Source organism: Coregonus lavaretus (assembly GCF_964263955.1).
Source record: "Coregonus lavaretus genome assembly, chromosome: 12".
NCBI lineage: Eukaryota > Metazoa > Chordata > Actinopteri > Salmoniformes > Salmonidae > Coregonus > Coregonus lavaretus.
The window spans coordinates 6,602,888-6,622,887 of record NC_139999.1 but is presented as its reverse complement, the minus strand read 5'-3'; the positions used below and the strand labels follow the sequence as shown (position 1 = coordinate 6,622,887).

The 20,000-nt window shown below is 44.8% G+C and overlaps 1 protein-coding gene across 1 annotated transcript in view; it reads right to left on the bottom strand.

Moving 5' to 3' along the window:
- Positions 1-20,000, bottom strand: part of LOC311138301 (uncharacterized protein) — a gene marked incomplete at both ends in the record, with an annotated part of 72,797 nt that overhangs the window by 27,681 nt on the left and 25,116 nt on the right. The window contains 16 exon segments of the mRNA XM_084172986.1: positions 422-475; positions 829-927; positions 1,845-1,898; positions 2,180-2,287; positions 4,420-4,473; positions 4,703-4,801; positions 7,421-7,465; positions 7,701-7,799; positions 11,647-11,700; positions 12,694-12,738; positions 13,436-13,489; positions 13,690-13,734; positions 13,949-14,002; positions 14,749-14,802; positions 17,089-17,142; positions 18,942-18,995. Coding sequence (XP_084029112.1) covers positions 422-475; positions 829-927; positions 1,845-1,898; positions 2,180-2,287; positions 4,420-4,473; positions 4,703-4,801; positions 7,421-7,465; positions 7,701-7,799; positions 11,647-11,700; positions 12,694-12,738; positions 13,436-13,489; positions 13,690-13,734; positions 13,949-14,002; positions 14,749-14,802; positions 17,089-17,142; positions 18,942-18,995 — 1,026 coding nt within the window.

Genomic DNA, 20,000 nt, shown 5'->3' with positions numbered 1-20,000 from the left:
CATTGGTCAGAGTCCTGTGAACATACTGATTCATATAGTGTCTATATAAATCATTGGTCAGAGTCATGTGAACATATTGATTCATCTAGTGTCTATATAAATCATTGGTCAGAGTTCTGTGAACATACTGATTCATCTAGTGTCTATATAAATCATTGGTCAGAGTCCTGTGAACATACTGATTCATCTAGTGTCTATATAAATCATTGGTCAGAGTCCTGTGAACATACTGATTCATATAGTGTCTATATAAATCATTGGTCAGAGTCATGTGAACATATTGATTAATCTAGTGTCTATATAAATCATTGGTCAGAGTCCTGTGAACATACTGATTCATCTAGTGATCAAGTTCATGTTTAATAAAAAAAACATTTTTTTTTTACAGTCATTGAACAAAACAGACAACAAGCATACTTACACCAGGTCCAACTTTGCCTTGAGGACCAGCATCACCAGGACGACCAGTAAGACCCTGCAAGACGAGCACAGAGACACACACATCACAGATAAAACCCCTTAAAAGGCCTGAGCAATCGAACTCGGACTCATCAAAAACCTCAAGTATACTGTATGTTTGTCAAATCTCCAGTGATAATGTGAGCCTATATGTTTAATGATTATAGAGATTTGAGACCAAACTACAGTAACATATATCACAAAAGACCTGGAGTAGCCTAGGTACAATATTATGATGTGAGTCAAAACTACAGAGATAATGTATTGGCTCAGTTATTCAGCCATAGTTTGGAGAACTATTCCATCTTACCAGAGCATTGATACATGCTGCTGTTACAGATGGTAGAAAGATGTTGGAGTGGAACTTACTCTTGCACCAGGAAGACCGGGCTCTCCAGGACGACCAGGGTCACCACCGGCTCCCTTAGGGCCAGACACACCGCCGACGCCACGCTCGCCAGGGGCTCCCTGGATTAAGAGGAAAAATGTGCAATGGAGAATCTCAATCGATCTCAATCAATCTCAATCAATCAATCAATCAATCAATCAAGTAAGACCAATGCCGGTTGTTCCCTGTATTAGGAGGTCAAATGACACAGTCACTCAGTGGAGATCAACCAATCAATTAATCAATCAATTAATCAACTAATCACTCAATTAACCAATCAATAAATCAATAAACCAATAAATCAAGACACAAAAGGGGTCAATTGTCTTGACATGATGAAATGAGAAAAAAAATCCTTCTGACACATTCACCATATTTAATGAATATGAATAAAAGGAGAATAATATTTAATTTATAAGGAAATGAAATGCTTCCAGTCTGACACATCGGGGTCTTTATTTGGTGGTTTGGATGAGGTTTATGCTGACCTCTGGTGGTAAATAGTGGAATTACAGACGACGCCAGTTGACTCCACTGACACCAATAGAAGCTCTGTCTTTCTTTTTGACTCATCATTTTCTGTCATGCATAGCTGTACCAATTTATTTGGTATTGTCACAGAATGTTTAGTCAGATTGGGTTGTAATTGCCCAAGGATTCCAATATATCAGCGATTTGAGTGAGCAAGGATTTTTTTCCACTATTATTCAAGCACAGGATGCTTAACTGTGGACTAAATGCTCAGCGAACTGTGTATATGACTCTGCAGTGCTGTGGACAAGTCTATCACCCATGACTCTCAAGGTTTCAGATTTACAACCATGTCATTACTGACTCATGTATTACAAAGCTTATCTCCCCAGTCCTGCCAGTTTTAGAGTAACCTATTCAGTTGATGTGAATGTATCCTGTTAATTTTCTGTACCACAGCAGTTAGTTTCCCCTCCCTTAACGATAAGCCCCTCCCCTGGGACCACTTTGTCATGGTGACGCTCACCTTGGGACCAGCCAGACCATCCTGACCTGGGAAACCACGGTTACCGGGGGCGCCCTAAACAAAAACAAACAACAGGGTTCAGGGTTAGAGGTCAGGTTAGAAGAAAAACAACAACTCAACATTTAACGCTCGGAGCGAGACCATCGTGTGTGATAAATATAAAATGTCATGGACAGTCCTATCTGTGACCGCACACAGAGATAGTAGCTGTTCATGTCATTTCCTCAGTTTTACGTCCCACAGAACACAGAGTGCCATCGACAAGTGGTTGGAATGATAGGTGGCCGTGTACGCTGACGGGGGTGAAAAACATGGGTGTCGTGGGTGGTACTCACTCTCTCTCCGGGTGGACCGAGAGGTCCAGCAGCGCCGGGCTCTCCCCTGGGTCCCCTCTTCCCCTCCTCTCCTGCAGGGCCAAGGGCTCCTTGGGGACCGGCTGGTCCCTACACAAACACAACAGGATGTCAGCTATCACGTATAATATCCATCATCTCTAAAATCAATCAATTCAATTGATGAAAGATTGTACTGCAAGATGACTTGAGGTTGCGGGCCCTATAGCCAAGATACAGAGGCTAAGTCAGATTTCACTAATAAGTGCGAAAAACTGTTCAAGGGTATGCTGATGTTAGGCGAAGCTGGGTGGGAAGACTCAAGCAAAGATAAAGTGGTTCTGTCTTATCATTAAGTAAGATGTTACTTTCTGGTAACAAAGTTGGCTCTCAATCTTTGGGGGGGGTTCCTCATTTTTATGAAATCTGATGATAAATAAGCCATCTTGATTTTATTTTAGAAACGATCATAAAATGCTTTTCTGTTGCTTGCCTGGTCCTTAGTAGGTCTAATGCTGGATTGTTGAGCAGTAATAAACAAATAGCGCCCCCTTGTGGCTAGTTACAAACTCCATTACAATCTGGAAGACATCTGGGATGCTCTCTGGGATGCTCTCCGGGATGCTCTCCGGGATGCTCTCCGGGATGCTCTCCATAGTGTGTATGAGTTTCATGGCGTGTTATAAACTCTTGGACCTTGTCCAATATGTTGAGGGATTACTTAGCTATCAGAGACTGAAAGAGAGAGAGAGGAGGAAGGAAGAGAGCACGATGGAGACATAAACGAGAGAGAGAGAGAGAGAGAGAAACAGACAGAGACAGAGAGACAGAGACAGCAACATAGACAGAGAGACAGAGAGACAGAGAGACAGAGAGACAGAGACAGCAACATAGACAGAGACAGCAACATAGAAAGAGACAGAGAGACAGAGAGACAGAGACAGCAACATAGACAGAGACAGCAACATAGACAGAGAGACAGAGAGACAGAGACAGCAACATAGACAGAGACAGCAACATAGACAGAGAGACAGAGAGACAGAGAGAGACAGCAACATAGACAGAGAGACAGAGAGAGAGAGAGAAACAGACAGAGACAGAGAGAGAGAAACAGACAGAGAGACAGAGACAGAGACAGCAACATAGACAGAGACAGAGAGACAGAGAGAGAGAGACAGCAACATAGACAGAGACAGAGAGACAGAGAGAGAGAGACAGCAACATAGACAGAGACAGCAACATAGACAGAGAGACAGAGAGAGACAGCAACATAGACAGAGAGACAGAGAGAGACAGCAACATAGACAGAGAGACAGAGAGACAGAGACAGCAACAGAGACAGAGAGACAGAGAGAAACAGACAGAGACAGCAACAGAGACAGAGACAGCAACATAGACAGAGACAGAGACAGAGACAGCAACATAGACAGAGAGACAGAGAGACAGAGACAGCAACATAGACAGAGAGACAGAGAGACAGAGAGACAGAGACAGCAACATAGACAGAGACAGCAACATAGACAGAGACAGAGAGACAGAGAGACAGAGACAGCAACATAGACAGAGACAGCAACATAGACAGAGAGACAGAGAGACAGAGACAGCAACATAGACAGAGACAGCAACATAGACAGAGAGACAGAGAGAGACAGCAACATAGACAGAGAGACAGAGAGAGACAGCAACATAGACAGAGAGACAGAGAGAGAGAGAGAAACAGACAGAGACAGAGAGAGAGAAACAGACAGAGAGACAGAGACAGAGACAGCAACATAGACAGAGACAGAGAGACAGAGAGAGAGAGACAGCAACATAGACAGAGACAGAGAGACAGAGAGAGAGAGACAGCAACATAGACAGAGACAGCAACATAGACAGAGAGACAGAGAGAGACAGCAACATAGACAGAGAGACAGAGAGACAGAGACAGCAACAGAGACAGAGAGACAGAGAGAAACAGACAGAGACAGCAACAGAGACAGAGACAGCAACATAGACAGAGACAGAGAGAGAGACAGCAACATAGACAGAGAGACAGAGAGACAGAGACAGCAACAGAGACAGAGAGACAGAGAGAAACAGACAGAGACAGCAACAGAGACAGAGAGAGAGACAGAGAGAGACAGCAACATAGACAGAGACAGCAACATAGACAGAGAGACAGAGACAGAGAGAGAGACAGACAGAGAGAGAGACAGACAGAGACCTGACAAAAGCACAGTGGTAAGAACAGCAGCACTCACCAGCTCTCCCTTGGGTCCAGCCTCTCCCTTGAACCCTGGGATACCGGGTTCACCCTAAAGACAAAGACAAAGCCATGGGGTCATCATTACAGACCTAGAACGTTCCGAAGTCCTTTGACAATGAAGTACGATTACAACCATTGGAGTAGCCTTGAGATGCAAACTGAATCACACTACAGCACAATATATTATTATACTACGGATACCTCGTACCATCCCTGACATTCGTTATACATTATAACACGTTTGGAGAAACAGATTTGAGGAGACCGTTTGGACATACAGATGTTCCCTTTGGTCCGAGCGGTCCAGTGGCTCCCTGGGGTCCTGGAGGACCACGGGGTCCGGGGAAGCCAGGCGCGCCAGCGATACCAGGAGCACCCTGTGGTAAGAGAGACAGAGAGAACAATGATCAATATCAATCATGTATCAATGAACCATCACGCTGAAATGATCACTGTGTGATAGTGGAAGGGAACAAAAAACGGAGTAACACGATGATGTTGAGATCTGAAAATACGTTGTGATGTGTTCACTGTAGCTTGTGGATCGATAAGGGGAAAAAAAATCTATAACTTTATCTATTGAGGCTTTTAGACATATGGCTTCAATGTTACTTGAGTTAGTGGATGGAAAAGGTGGGCGAGGGCCTGAAACTACAGACATGCCTGGACCTAACCCTGATATCACTCCTTCCCTCTAGCACCAAGTACCAGCTGCAGTCTGCTTGACTATTATGTAAGGAATAGGTGTGTGTGTGTGTGTGGGTGTATGTGTGTGTGTGTGTGTGTGTGTGTGTGTGTGTGTGTGTGTGTGTGTGTGTGTGTATGTGTGTGTGGCCCCAGGTCTGGTCTAAGCCATAACTAACTCAAAGTGACATTTCACACCTGACTGATTCTCATCTAAAGGATTCTAGAAGCTTCTCGTTACCGGGGAAGTTAGGACCTAGAGCTTTTCCTAACCATGTCACCTGACCAGGTAAATAGAAAAACTCCTGGCCCTAGGCCTAGGGTAATGGGGATGAGACTGCATCCACAATACATACAACTTCCAGAGTCCAGGGTGGGTTTCATAATGTGGGAACTGCTATCTATTTTACCTTTTCAGACTGGACTAGTGGATTAGACCAGTCACAACTGGATTAGACCAGTCACAACTGGATTAGACCAGTCACAACAAGCATTTACATTAGGTTTGGAAATCATATCTGTAACACGTTACTTTTAGCCTGCAAGTACAATGCTTTGTATGCTTTATAAACAGAGAACACAACAAGGCTTCTAACATGTCGATTTCATTACTGTATGAAACTCAGGGCCTATAGAGATGAGTTTTAGATATGACCTCATCAACCATTTTCCATCTAGTAACGGCAGATCCCACACACTTATTCAACTCTAATAAAAAGGAAGTTGACGTATTAAAACGAAGGGTTGTTAGACTTCATTGGAGATGACCCCCAGACCCTGCCCTCACTGATGACCCCCAGACCCTGCCCTCACTGATGACCCCCAGACCCTGCCCTCACTGATGACCCCCAGACCCTGCCCTCACTGATGACCCCCAGACCCTGCCCTCACCGATGACCCCCAGACCCTGCCCTCACCGATGACCCCCAGACCCTGCCCTCACCGATGACCCCCAGACCCTGCCCTCACTGATGACCCCCAGACCCTGCCCTCACTGATGACCCCCAGACCCTGCCCTCACTGATGACCCCCAGACCCTGCCCTCACTGATGACCCCCAGACCCTGCCCTCACTGATGACCCCCAGACCCTGCCCTCACTGATGACCCCCAGACCCTGCCCTCACTGATGACCCCCAGACCCTGCCCTCACTGATGACCCTCAGACCCTGCCCTCACTGATAACCCTCAGACCCTGCCCTCACTGATGACCCCCAGACCCTGCCCTCACCGATGACCCTCAGACCCTGCCCCCAGACCCTGCCCTCACTGATGACCCCCAGACCCTGCCCCCAGACCCTGCCCTCACTGATGACCCCCAGACCCTGCCCTCACCGATGACCCCCAGACCCTGCCCTCACTGATGACCCCCAGACCCTGCCCTCACTGATGACCCTCAAACCCTGCCCTCACTGATGACCCCCAGACCCTGCCCTCACTGATGACCCCCAGACCCTGCCCTCACTGATGACCCCCAAACCCTGCCCTCACCGATGACCCCCAGACCCTGCCCTCACCGATGACCCCCAGACCCTGCCCTCACTGATGACCCTCAGACCCTGCCCCCAGACCCTGCCCTCACTGATGACCCCCAGACCCTGCCCTCACCGATGACCCCCAGACCCTGCCCTCACCGATGACCCCCAGACCCTGCCCTCACTGATGACCCCCAGACCCTGCCCTCACTGATGACCCTCAAACCCTGCCCTCACTGATGACCCCCAGACCCTGCCCTCACTGATGACCCCCAGACCCTGCCCTCACTGATGACCCCCAAACCCTGCCCTCACCGATGACCCCCAGACCCTGCCCTCACCGATGACCCCCAGACCCTGCCCTCACTGATGACCCCCAGACCCTGCCCTCACTGATGACCCCCAGACCCTGCCCTCACCGATGACCCCCAGACCCTGCCCTCACCGATGTCCCCCAGACCCTGCCCTCACTGATGACCCCCAGACCCTGCCCTCACTGTGGACAAGGACTATCTTTACTTATACTGCTAAAAAAAAAAAAAAAAATGTTATAAATGTTTATTCTATTCTACTGAGCCATTTACTTTATGTTCCTATTCTTTCATTATTTTTTATTGTTGTTGCATTGTGCAGAAGGAACCTGCAGGTAAGCATTTCGTTGGACGGTGTCTACCATGTGTATCCTGTACATACGAGTAATACAACTTGAAACCTTGCAACCTTTAATATGGCACAGTGTGAGAATAGTAGTACTAAGATACAGAGAGAGAGAGAGAGGGGGGAGGGAGGGAGGGAGGGAGGGAGACAGGAGAAGAGGAGAGGTTGTCCAGTATACTCACGGCTGATCCTTTAGCTCCACCAATACCGTCAGTACCAGGGTTACCCTGTAGGGAAGAACAGACCAGTTAGAATGAGAGACATCCTTTCACATGGCCATATCTTATAGTACAATACTTAAGGTCATAGTTCAATCAGGAAAAAAAGCCCTAGTCATATGACTTGGACCACTGACGCATAGGTTAATGGGGACACTCATGGGGACACTCATGGGGACTGTTTAGGGACACTGTTTTGTGGGGACACTGTTTTACAGGGACACTGTTTTACGGGGACACTCACAGATGCGCCGGCGGGTCCGGGAGATCCGGGGGTTCCTGATTCTCCACGGGGTCCCTGAGCGCCCTCAGGTCCACGAGCACCGGTGGGGCCAGCTTCTCCCTGGAGAGAGACAATTAATCAATAAATAATCCAATCAATCAATCAATCAATCGATCAATCAAAAGAACAACCAACCGTTCAATCAATCTATACATTAATCAATAATCAAATCAATCAATCAGTCAATAATGCATTACAGTGCACCGTTTCAATAGTCTCTATGAGCAAATTGAAGATTCTGTTTGATGGTTATGCATTTGCATGTTGTCAAAAAAACACCTCCAGTGTTCAAATCTTGTCAAATAAACACCTCCAGTGATCAAATCTTGTCAAATTAAGTCAGAAGTGTTTATTCTTAATTGAACGTAGTGCAAACCATTTAAAAACTTTATAAAGTCTAGGTACTTTTAGCATTTGAATAAAAATAAGAAACCCTACTTTTGGCACAATTAAAGGAACCTTTGTCTGGCAGTAGCCAGAGCCAAGCGTATAACGGTTTACAGGCCTACAGGTCTAATAAAACAGAATAAGGAGAGTTATCCTGACTCACTCAAATAAATATTGTCAGACAAGGCTCCGACCCTTTACTACAGACATCAACCAATCATAGCACTGTGTAGTGAGGTCATAGCCTTTTGGAAACTGGGTGAATGAAATGAATGAAATTCCTAACTGTCGTTACCATGGTGTTTTGACTTAGTAGGATGACATAATATAAGTTGTATGGTGGATAAATAAATGCATTTATTTATTTTTATTATATTTTAGGCTATAGGAAGCAAGCTGAGGATAAATCGTCTTTATTCAGCCTTTAATTTAACCAGGAAAGACCCTTGAGGTTAGAAAACTATTTTGCGAGGACGACCCGGGTTCTATTAGCAGAGCGCAGGTACACTTCAACCTGACTGTTTATAGGTTTCTAGAGGGTTCTATAGGTATGTGGACACCTGCTAGTCGAACATCTCATTCAAAAATCACGGGCATTAATATGGAGTTTTTGCTGCTATAACAGCCTCCACTCTTCTGGGAAGGCTTTCCACTAGATGTTGGAACATTGCTGCGGGGACTTGCTTCCATTCAGCACAAGAGCATTAGTGAGGTCGGGCACTGATGTTGGGCGATTAGGCCTGTCTTGCAGTCGGCGTACCAAATCATCCCAAAGGTGTTCGATGGGGCTGACGTCAGGGCTCTGTGCAGGCCAGTCAAGTTCTTCCACACCGATTTCGACAAACCATTTCTGAATGGACCTCGTTTATGCATGGGGGCATTGTCATGCTGAAACAATCGTATGCTGTAGCGTTAAGATTTCCCTTCACTGGAACTAAGGGGCCTAGCCCGAACCATGAAAAACAGTCCCAGACCATCATTCCTCCTCCACCAAACTTTACAGTTGGCACTATGCATTCGGGCATGTAGCGTTCTCCTGCCAGATTCGTTCATCGGACTGCCAGATGGTGAAGCGTGATTCATCACTCCAGAGAACGCGTTTCCACTGCTCCAGAGTCCAATGGCGGCGAGCTTTACACCACTCCAGCAGACACTTGGTATTGCGCATGGTGATCTTAGGCTTGTGTGCGGATGCTCGGCCATGGAAACCCATTTCATGAAGCTCCCGACGAACAGTTCTTGTGCTGACGTTGCTTCCAGAGGCAGTTTGGAACTCGGTAGTGAGTGTTGCATCTGAGGACAGACAATTATTAATGCTTTACGCGCTTCAGCACTCGGTGGTCCCATTCTGTGAGCTTGTGCGGCCTACCACTTCGTGGCTGAGCCATTGTTGCTCCTTGACGTTTCCACTTCACAATAACAGCATTTACAGTTCACCGGGGGCAGCTCTAGCAGGGCAGAAATTTGACAAACTGACTTGTTGGAAAGGTGGCATCCCATAACGGTGCCACGTTGAAAGTCACTGAGCTCTTCAGTAAGGCCATTCTACTGCCAATGTTTGTCTATGGAGATTGCATGGCTGTGTGCTCGATTTTATACACCTGTCAGCAACGGGTGTGGCTGAAATAGCCGAATCCACTAATTTGAAGGGGTGTCCACATACTGCTGTATATATAGCGTACCACACTGTCGCTCAAACACTAACATCTGGATCAGGTTCCTGTCTCACTGGGTGGTTTTTGAACATTAGCCACCCACACACACACAGTCACGCATATAGACATGCACACACACAGTCACACACACACACACACACAGTCACACACACACACAAGCACACACACAGGCACACACACACACACACAGGCACACACACACACACACACACAGTCACACACGCACACAAGCACACACACAGGCACACACGCACACACACAGTCACACACGCACACACACAGGCACACACACACACACACACACAGGCACACACACACACAAAATTAAATAAGATGATTTAAAAATTATAAAAAGAATGAAAAAGCTGTAAAACATTATCTTAAATATAAACCATAAATTTAGCGAATGCCATTGGTGTTTAGTACAGTATGAGGGTTTCACACCATTTTTATTTGGGACGCACTTTTATATTTTTTTACTATGTCAATATGTATTTGTTGTCAATGTTTCAGTGTCAAACGGGTGGCAGTCGTAAAAAAGTCAATAGTTGGAAAAGTTGCAGTTAATTTAAAAATAATGCCATTGTTGATTAGATGCTTTTTTCATTAATTAGGCTATTTCCTCTTGAACCATTTGGTCTATCTACTAGAAACTCATGGACAATATGGACACAGATCTGACAAATTAAAACTATATATGAATAAATGTTTTAAAAGTTATTCAAGTATAAATTACCAAAGTTACGATAGATTGCCATAGATTTTCTGTTAATTTCCAAAATTACTGAAGATTCCGGTAACTTTGGTAAATTACCGGTAGCTTTGCAACCCTATTCCTATAGCTGAATCCTTAAATGATTTCCCTGACTGGGAGAGACTGAGAGGGACGACAGAGGAAAGTGAAACCAGCAGTACAGCATGGGGTCGATGGGCTTCAGGCAACACACACACACACACACACACACACACACACACACACACACACACACACACACACACACACACACACACACACACACACACACACACACACACACACACAAACACACACACACACACACACAAACACACACACACAAACACACACACACACACACACACACACACACACAAACACACACACACACACACACAAACACACACACACACACAAACACACACACACACACACACACACACAAACACACACACAAACACACACACACACACACACACACAAACACAAACACACACACACACACACTATTCATCGTTTAGTCCCAAGAGGAGAGAGAAAAACCCACCAACCCACCTCCCGAACCCCAAACCCCTCCCGCTAATATTCCACCCAGATGGAGGAAAATAGGTTTAAGTTTTAGAGCACTTTTCAATGCTGCCTTCTCCGGTTTCACCTCTTTCACTCTTTCTTCAGCTTTCTCTTTCAAAATACTCTCTTTCTGAGCTGAGCTGCTCCATTTTCCTACCGCTTTTTACAAGTTTTAAACAACTTGTATCAGGTATCAGACAAACAACTATATACTGTATTAGCTTTACAGAATGTACCATCTTTGTTTGGCCACCTATTCAGATAATAAGAAATAAAATATTTTGTTTGTGCAAAGTAATCTTTCATTGATGTACCCATGGATTAGCTGAGCCATAAAATATGAACTTTCCTAGACAATTAAGATAAAGCAAACAGACACGGAGAAAGAGACACACAGAGAGAGGGAGAGAGAGAGAGGGAGAGAGAGAGAGAGAGAGAGAGAGAGAGAGAGAGAGAGAGAGAGAGAGAGAGAGAGAGAGAGAGAGAGAGAGAGAGAGAGAGAGAGAGAGAGAGAGAAGGGGGGAGATCAGTGACATACCTTAGAACCTGGAGAGCCGGGGAAGCCTGGAGCACCAGCAGGACCAACTGGGCCCTATAGAGAGGGAGGGGAGTGGGGGAGGGGGAGAGGTGAGGAGCATGGAAAGAGAGGGAGGGGAGGGGAGTGGGGGAGGGGGAGAAGTGAGGAGCATGGAAAGAGAGGGAGGGGAGGGGAGGGGGAGAAGAGAGGGAAGGGAGAGAGAGGGGAAAGAGGTGGGATAAGAGGGGGGTGAGTCAACAGACACTGCTGCCACCGCAAGGGTGTCCAGGTGTATTGCAGTCACATTTCTGATGAAACATTTAGGACCTGTGTTTCCTGGACACAGATTAAGCCCAGTGACGAACTAATAAGCACTTCTAATAAATAATCTACATTAAGCATGCTTTTTAGTCCAGGACTACGCTTAATCTGTGTCTGGGAAACTGGCCCATAGTGTACCTACACTGAGTGTACAAAATATTAGGAATACCTTCCTAATGTTGAATTACACCCCCTCCTTTTGCCCTCAGAACAGCCTCAATTCGTCAGGGTATGGACTCTACAAGGTGTCAAAAGCATTCCACAGGGATGCTGGCCTATGTTGACTCCAATGCTTTCCACAGTTGTGTCAAGTTGGCTGGATGTCCTTTCGGTGGTGGAACATTCTTGATACACACGGGAAACTGTTGAGTGTGAAAAACCCAGCAGTGTTGCAGTTCTTGGCACTAACCAGTGCGCCTGGCACCTACTACCATACCCCGCTCAAAGGCACTTAAATATTTTGTCTTGCCCATTCACCCTCTGAATGGCACACATACACAATGTCTCAATTGTCTTGAGGCTTAAAAGTCCTTCTTTAACCTGTCTCCTCCCCTTCATCTACACTGATTGAAGTGGATTTAACAAGTGACATCAATAAGGGATCATAACTTTCACCTAGATTCAACTCGTCAGTCTATGTCATGGAAAGAGCAAGTGTCCTTAATGTTTTGTACACTTAGTATATAAACTATATTCTACATGCTGTATATAGTGAAATGAAAAAATGTATAAAGCTATAATACTTACAGGAGGACCAGCAGGGCCAGATAGACCGTCATTACCACGAGCACCCTAGAAAGAAGAAACATAATATACTGTCACCACACAGCAGATAACCAGCTCAATAACACATATTGACAAGTACTGATCGATGTAATGACAGGAAATGATCATTCAATAATAATTGTATTGAACAGGGAGCTAGCTAGAAGCCAGCTAAAGTTCTCTTTCTCTCTGTCACTTTCCTAACTGTGAGGTCACCTGTTGAGGTGAGGCCTGACGTCTGTGATCAACGGGTCTGGGTATGGATCTGGGACTGGTATGAGTAGAGACCATGTGACCAGACCAGGAAAAACACCTGACCATAGTTATTGTAGATCCTCCAAAGGGCACAGATTTGGGTCCTTACAGTTTTTTTCTGCCCGTGTTACACGGTTCTGGTAGTTCTATTTTGAGTTCTAGGGTGGAGTTCTAGAATGTGTTCTAAGCAGGTTACAGGCTGAGTTCTAGGGTGGAGTTCTAGAATGTGTTCTAAGCAGGTTACAGGCTGAGTTCTAGGGTGGAGTTCTAGAATGTGTTCTAAGCAGGTTACAGGCTGAGTTCTAGGGTGGAGTTCTAGAATGTGTTCTAAGCAGGTTACAGGCTGAGTTGTAGGGTGGAGTTCTAGAATGAGTTCTAAGCAGGTTACAGGCTGAGTTGTAGGGTGGAGTTCTAGAATGAGTTCTAAGCAGGTTACAGGCTGAGTTCTAGGCCAGGATAAGGTACTTACAGCAGCACCAGAGGGTCCGGGACGACCTCTCTCACCGGGCAGACCACGTGGTCCCTTTAGAGAGGGAGAGAGAGAGAGGAGCAGAGGTTTCAATCAGTAAACAGCAGACAGCATAATCTGTACAGTTGATCAGTAACATATTAGATATTGCATATCCTATGTGTGGCAGATCTATTGAGAGTAGTTCTCAGTCTACAGGAGCTAATCAATGTGAAAGATACAGTACGGCACATGACTTCTGCATCTGTACTCACCATTGGTCCAGGAGCGCCGTTCTCACCGGGAGCACCAGACTCACCCTACAACAGAGAACAGAACAGAGAGAGAGAGAGAGAGTAGAAATGAGAGAGAGAGAGAGAGAAAAAAAAAAGGTCAAGAGATGTTTCAGGTACAGAAGGGAAGTTTATACAGGTTTCCCCAACATGACAAACAGACAAGAAAGTCAACCAGGATATCTGTGAGATTAGAATAATTTGAGAGAGATAGAGGATGCTGCTGTAGAGTCCTTCCTACCTTAGAACCAGCAGCTCCACCCTCTCCCTTGAGTCCATCAAGACCTGGATAACCCTGGAAAGAGGAGATAAACACAATATCATGAGAGCAGGACTTTGTAACATCTGCTGATGTGAATAGGGCTTTATAAATATATTTGATTTGACTGAGAGCCAAGTGTCAAAGCATTGAAGGACCATTCACAACATCTTTACTGGCTCATTGGCTGGGCAGTGGGGCAGTTGTATAACACTAGAGAACATACAGGTACACTAAAATCAGCTAGACAGGAAAGAACACATTTGAAGACGACATATTACATATTAGTGCCAGCAGCATACAGTACCACCCTGCATCCCACTGCTGGCTTGCCTCTGAGGCTAAGCAGGGTCGGTCCCTGGATGGGAGACCAGATGCTGCTGAAAGTGGTCTTGGAAGGCCTGTAGGAGGCACTCTTTCCTCTGGTTAAAATAATAATAATATCACCAGGGCAGTGATTGGGGACGTTGCCCTGTGAAGGGTGCTGTCTTTTGGATGGGGCATTAAACGGGTGTCCTGACTCTCTGTGGTCACTAAAGATCCCATGGCACTTATCGTAAAGGTAGAGGTGTTAACCCCGGTGTCCTGGCTAAATTCCCAATCTGGCCCTGATACCATCATGGACACCTAATCATCCCCGGCTTCCAAATTGGCTCATTCATCTCCCCTGTAACTACTCCCCAGATCGTTGCTGTAAATGAGAACGTGTTCACAGTCAACATACCTGTTAAGGTAAGGGTTAAATAGAAAGTCTGTATTGTTATGCCTATGACATCACTCACTCTGTGCCCCTTGATTCCAGGCAGACCGGGAGTTCCTGGGAATCCACGAGCTCCCTGATGTAGAGAAGAAGAGATAGGAAAATAAAAAAGAAGAGAGAGAGAAAGACAGATAGAGGAGAGATAAGGGAGAATGGAATTATTATTCAGTTATTCTTCGGATCTGCTTTCCTGCTTAGGTCTGGTCTGGTTTGGAGCCAGACATATGATGGCCAGAAGGCCAGAAGGCCAGATGACATCAGGGTTGATTTAGTAGAGGAGAGCTCTTTCTCTATTTGTCTTGTCTGACTGAATCATCTTGGAGAGTCTTCTAACTGGACTGTATCTGACTGAATCATCTTGGAGAGCCTTCTAACTGGACTGTATCTGGCTGAATCATTATGAAGAGCCTTCTAACTGGATTGTATCTGACTGAATCATCATGAAGAACCTTCTAACTAGATTGTATCTGACTGAATCATCTTAGAGAGCCGTCTAATTGGACTGTATGTGACTGAATCATCTTGGAGAGCCTTCTAACTGGACTGTATCTGGTTGAATCATCTTGGAGAGCCTTCTAACTCTAGATTGTATGTCTGTTATGTCTGTCAAATACTCTTCTCTGCTTGACTGATCATAATGGGATAGTGTGTGCACAGTCTTCGTCAAACGTTTTGAGAATGACACAAATATACATTTTCACAAAGTATGCTGCCTCAGTTTTTATGATGGCAATTTGCATATACTCCAGAATGTTATGAAGAGTGATCAGATGAATTGCAATTAATTGCAAAGTCTCTCTTTGCCATGAAAATGAACTTAATCCCCAAAAAACATTTCCACTGCATTTCAGCCCTGCCACAAAAGGACCAGCTGACATCATGTCAGTGATTCTCTCATTAACACAGGTGAGAGTGTTGATGAGGACAAGGCTGGAGATCACTCTGTCATGCTGATTGAGTTAGAATAACAGACTGGAAGCTTTAAAAGGAGGGTGGTGCTTGAAATCATTGTTCTTCCTCTGTTAACCATGGTTACCTGCAAGGAAACACGTGCCGTCATCATTTCTTTGCACAAAAAGGGCTTCACAGGCAAGGATATTGCTGCTAGTAAGATTACACCTAAATCAACCATTTATCGGATAATCAAGAACTTCAAGGAGAGCGGTTCAATTGTTGTGAAGAAGGCTTCAAGGCGCCCAAGAAAGTCCAGCAAGCACCAGGACCGTCTCCTAAAGTTGATTCAGCTGCGGGATCGGGGCACCACCAGTGCATAGCTTTCTCAGGAATGGCAGCAGGCAGGTGTGAGTGCATCTGCACGCACAGTGAAGCAAATACTTTTGGAGGATGGCCTGGTGTCAAGAAGGGCAGCAAAGAAGCCACTTCTCTCCAGGAAAAACATCAGGGACAGACTGATATTCTGCAAAAGGTACAGGGATTGGACTGCTGAGGACTGGGGTAAAGTCATTTTCTCTGATGAATCCTTTTCCCGATTGTTTGGTGGCATCCGGAAAAAAAGCTTGTCCGGAGAAGACAAGGTGAGCGCTACCATCAGTCCTGTGTCATGCCAACAGTAAAGCATCCTGAGACCATTCATGTGTGGGGTTGCTTCTCAGCCAAGGGAGTGGGCTCACTCACAATTTTGCCTAAGAACACAGCCATGAATAAAGAATGGTACCAACACATCCTCTTCTCCACACCATCCAAGAACAGTTTGGTGATGAACAATGCCTTTTCCAGCATGATGGAGCACCTTGTCATAAGGCAAAAGTGATAACTAAGTGGCTCGGGGAACAAAACATCGACATTTTGGGTCCATGGCCAGGAAACTCCCCAGACCTTAATCCCAATGAGAACTTGTGGTCGATCCTCAAGAGGCGGGTGGACAAACAAAAACTCACAAATTCTGACAAACTCCAAGCATTGATTATGCAAGAATGGCCTGCCATCAGTCAGGATGTGGCCCAGAAGTTAATTGACAGCATGCCAGGGCGGATTGCAGAGGTCTTGAAAAAGAAGGGTCAACACTGCAAATATTGACTCTTTGCATAAACTTAATGAAATTGTCAATAAAAGCCTTTGACACTTATGGAATGCTTGTAATTATACTTCAGTATACCATAGTAACATCTGACAGAAATATCTAAAAACACTTTACCAGCAAACTTTGTGACGACCAATACTTGTGCCATTCTCAAAACTTTTGACCACGACGGTACAACAGTAATAACTCAGGCAGCATGAACAGGTAGTGAGATAAACTGTGAGTAGATAAATGTACAGATAAATGAACAGATGAGTTGAGAGATACATTAACGGATTAATTAACAGATAACAGATAATGAAGAGATAAATGAAACCATACCTGAGGACCAGAAGGTCCACGCTCACCACCTTTGCCGGGTTTGCCAGCCTCACCCTACAGCAGAGACAGGAAGAGAGGGAGAAGGGGGTCAGTACGCCAGTTAGTTACAATATTTAAATAGTACATAAATAGTAAAAAAATATAAATAAATTAAAAACATATTAAGGTTTTGCAGGTAATTAGTTTCCCCCAGGCAGAAATTGAAATTCAATTAGCAAACAGTGCATCCTGGTAGAGAGACGGATGAATGACTACCGGTTCAGTCGGCTACCACCTAGTGGCTAAATGGAGGAATTGCATTTCCAATATTAATTTTCTTCTTTTTTTACCCTCCCTAATTGCATATCTATTCATGACAATTATAATGGAGGATTTACACATAGTAGCCATAAGACAATGTATTGAACAAGACATTGAAAGGGACAGTAGTCAGTAAATCAAGGATAGATGAAATCACAGTGTTAAAAAAAGGTGGGTTAAATTGACTCTTAGAATTATCCTAGATTTAGTGTTGATAACTGGAGTTGATTGGGACGGTGTACTTTTAACTCCATTAAGAGGAACCAGAGACAGGGAGTTAAATATATGGTGTTATCCACAGATGTGGGAGGGGCCTCATTGTCAATATTTCCCAGAATGCTATGTTGCAGGTTGATTTTTTAAATGTTTTTTTTTTCAATATCTGTTTTGGCATGTACATTGATTGTTTTTGATCTCATGCTACACAAAGATGAAAAACATTTTTCTAAACTCATCCAATCTGTAAGTGGTTGGATTTACAGCAACCGTTAGTGAGATAGTTGTTCCAGTTCACATGGTGTTAGTAGTCTCAGTTTACAGTAATGTTTTCCCTACTCTCACAGGCATTCTAAATGTAGGTTGTGGGGGGGTGTAAAAGTGCTGGATATTTTCCTGCAAGTTGGATCTAATAGAGATTGGATATCACATTGCAATCCACCATCATGTGACACATTAAGAAATATTGGAATAAGGCTTTTACACCCTTATAACGCAAAGGGAAATGTACTCTGCTGGAATTGATTGTTAGTTCAAAACAACACATAAAAGTGTAAAATGACAAGGGAGTGGATTTAAAAAATGACGCTAAAAAAAGTCACTCTTTGTGAGTTGGATATTTACTCCATTTAGGGTTGTTTTAACTCCCAAAACATCAACACCATGACCAGAGTAGTTTTAACACTAAATGGGGGTAGGACCATATAACCCCAAAAATAGTGTTACATTTCACTCAATAGGAGTTGAATTAACTCTTGCGATTCTACTGTGTACAGGAGTCAGTTTCTGGTGAAGATGGGATATGGTGGTGGGTTGGTGGGGAGGATGTATTGTGCAGAGACAGTACCACTGGGGGCTGCAATGATTATGACATTCATAGCATATGACCAGTTATCATCATGATCACATGACCAGTCACGAACCAATGGGGAAAACGTGTCGTTATGACTGTGGAGGTGAGAATACATGGGTGTGGGAGAAATTTTGGATGGGAAGTGTTATGGATACTGACTGGCTCACACATGGACTTTACAAGATGGACTGTAGAAGGCCCTGAAGGAACACTGTAGCATTACCTCACCAGGAAAACCTCCTGGCCCTAGTTATCATGAGGTTTCTGTGTGTGGGGGAATTGTTTAGGACACTTTATAGTGTTTTCTACTTTATTGGTGAACAGTCTATCAACAGACAACATTCACTGAGTATGAAATTGACGATGGAAAGTTTTGGGGCTGTGTTCGACAGTGTTAGTTCCTTGCATCAGACACTTCCTCAATAGCCTGTGGAAGAGGTTCCAGTTGTGTGTGACAGTGAATAAGGGCAGTAGTGCTACATACGTCATCTCCAGGTTTGCCAGAGGGTCCGGGAGGACCACGGGGACCCAGGGGGCCCTGTCAGGAGAGAAGAGAACAGAAAACACTGTTAAGTCTTTTTCACATTGGCAGTTTGAAGTGACTCAAATCCTTTTTTTTTTTTTCCCCATATCCGATTCGGATCTGTTATTTTTCCTGCAGTCTGAACAGCCAAAAAGCAAATGGAATTGGATATTTCAAGCCACATTTCAAAAAACACCTTCATAGGTGGTTTGAAGTCAGATACAAATCTGATTCCTGGCCATGTGACTTTATTTGCCCTCAAGTGGTTTTTAGACTGTTATTTGGCATATCTTGTTGCTTGCTAGCTACTCTGTTGACAGTTAGACAAGAACATGTGGTAGCTAACTAGCTTGTTAATTGTTTACAAACAAATTAGTGAATGTGCTAGAAAACTAAACAGCTACATAGCTAGCTAGTTGACTGCTGTGGCTAGCCAAAAAATAATTGTTTATAAAGTTGGGCCCTGTCAGGAGAGAAGAGAACAGAGAAGACAGTTAATCAGAACAGACAGACCCATTGGGCCCTGTCAGGAGAGAAGAGAACAGAGAAGACAGTTAGTCATAATAGACAGACCCATTGGGCCCTGTCAGGAGAGAAGAGAACAGAGAGTTAGTCAGAACAGACAGACTGTTACCACACACAGCCACTGGAGAGCACTGCTTAGTCCCCTCCTGTACTCCCTGTTCACCCATGACTGCATGGCCAGGCACGACTCCAACACCATCGTTATGTTTGCCGACGACACAACAGTGGTAGGCCTGATCACTGACAACGATGAGACAGCCTATAGGGAGGAGGTCAGAGACCTGGACGTGTGGTGCCAGGATAACAACCTCTCCCTCAACGTGATCAAGACAAAGGAGATGATTGTGGACTAGAGGAAAAAAAATAGGACTGAGCACGCCCTCATTTTCATCGACGGGGCTGTAGCGGAACAGGTTGAGAGCTTCAAGTTCCTTGGTGTCCACATCACCAACAAACTATCATGGTCCAAACACACCAAGACAGTCGTGAAGAGGG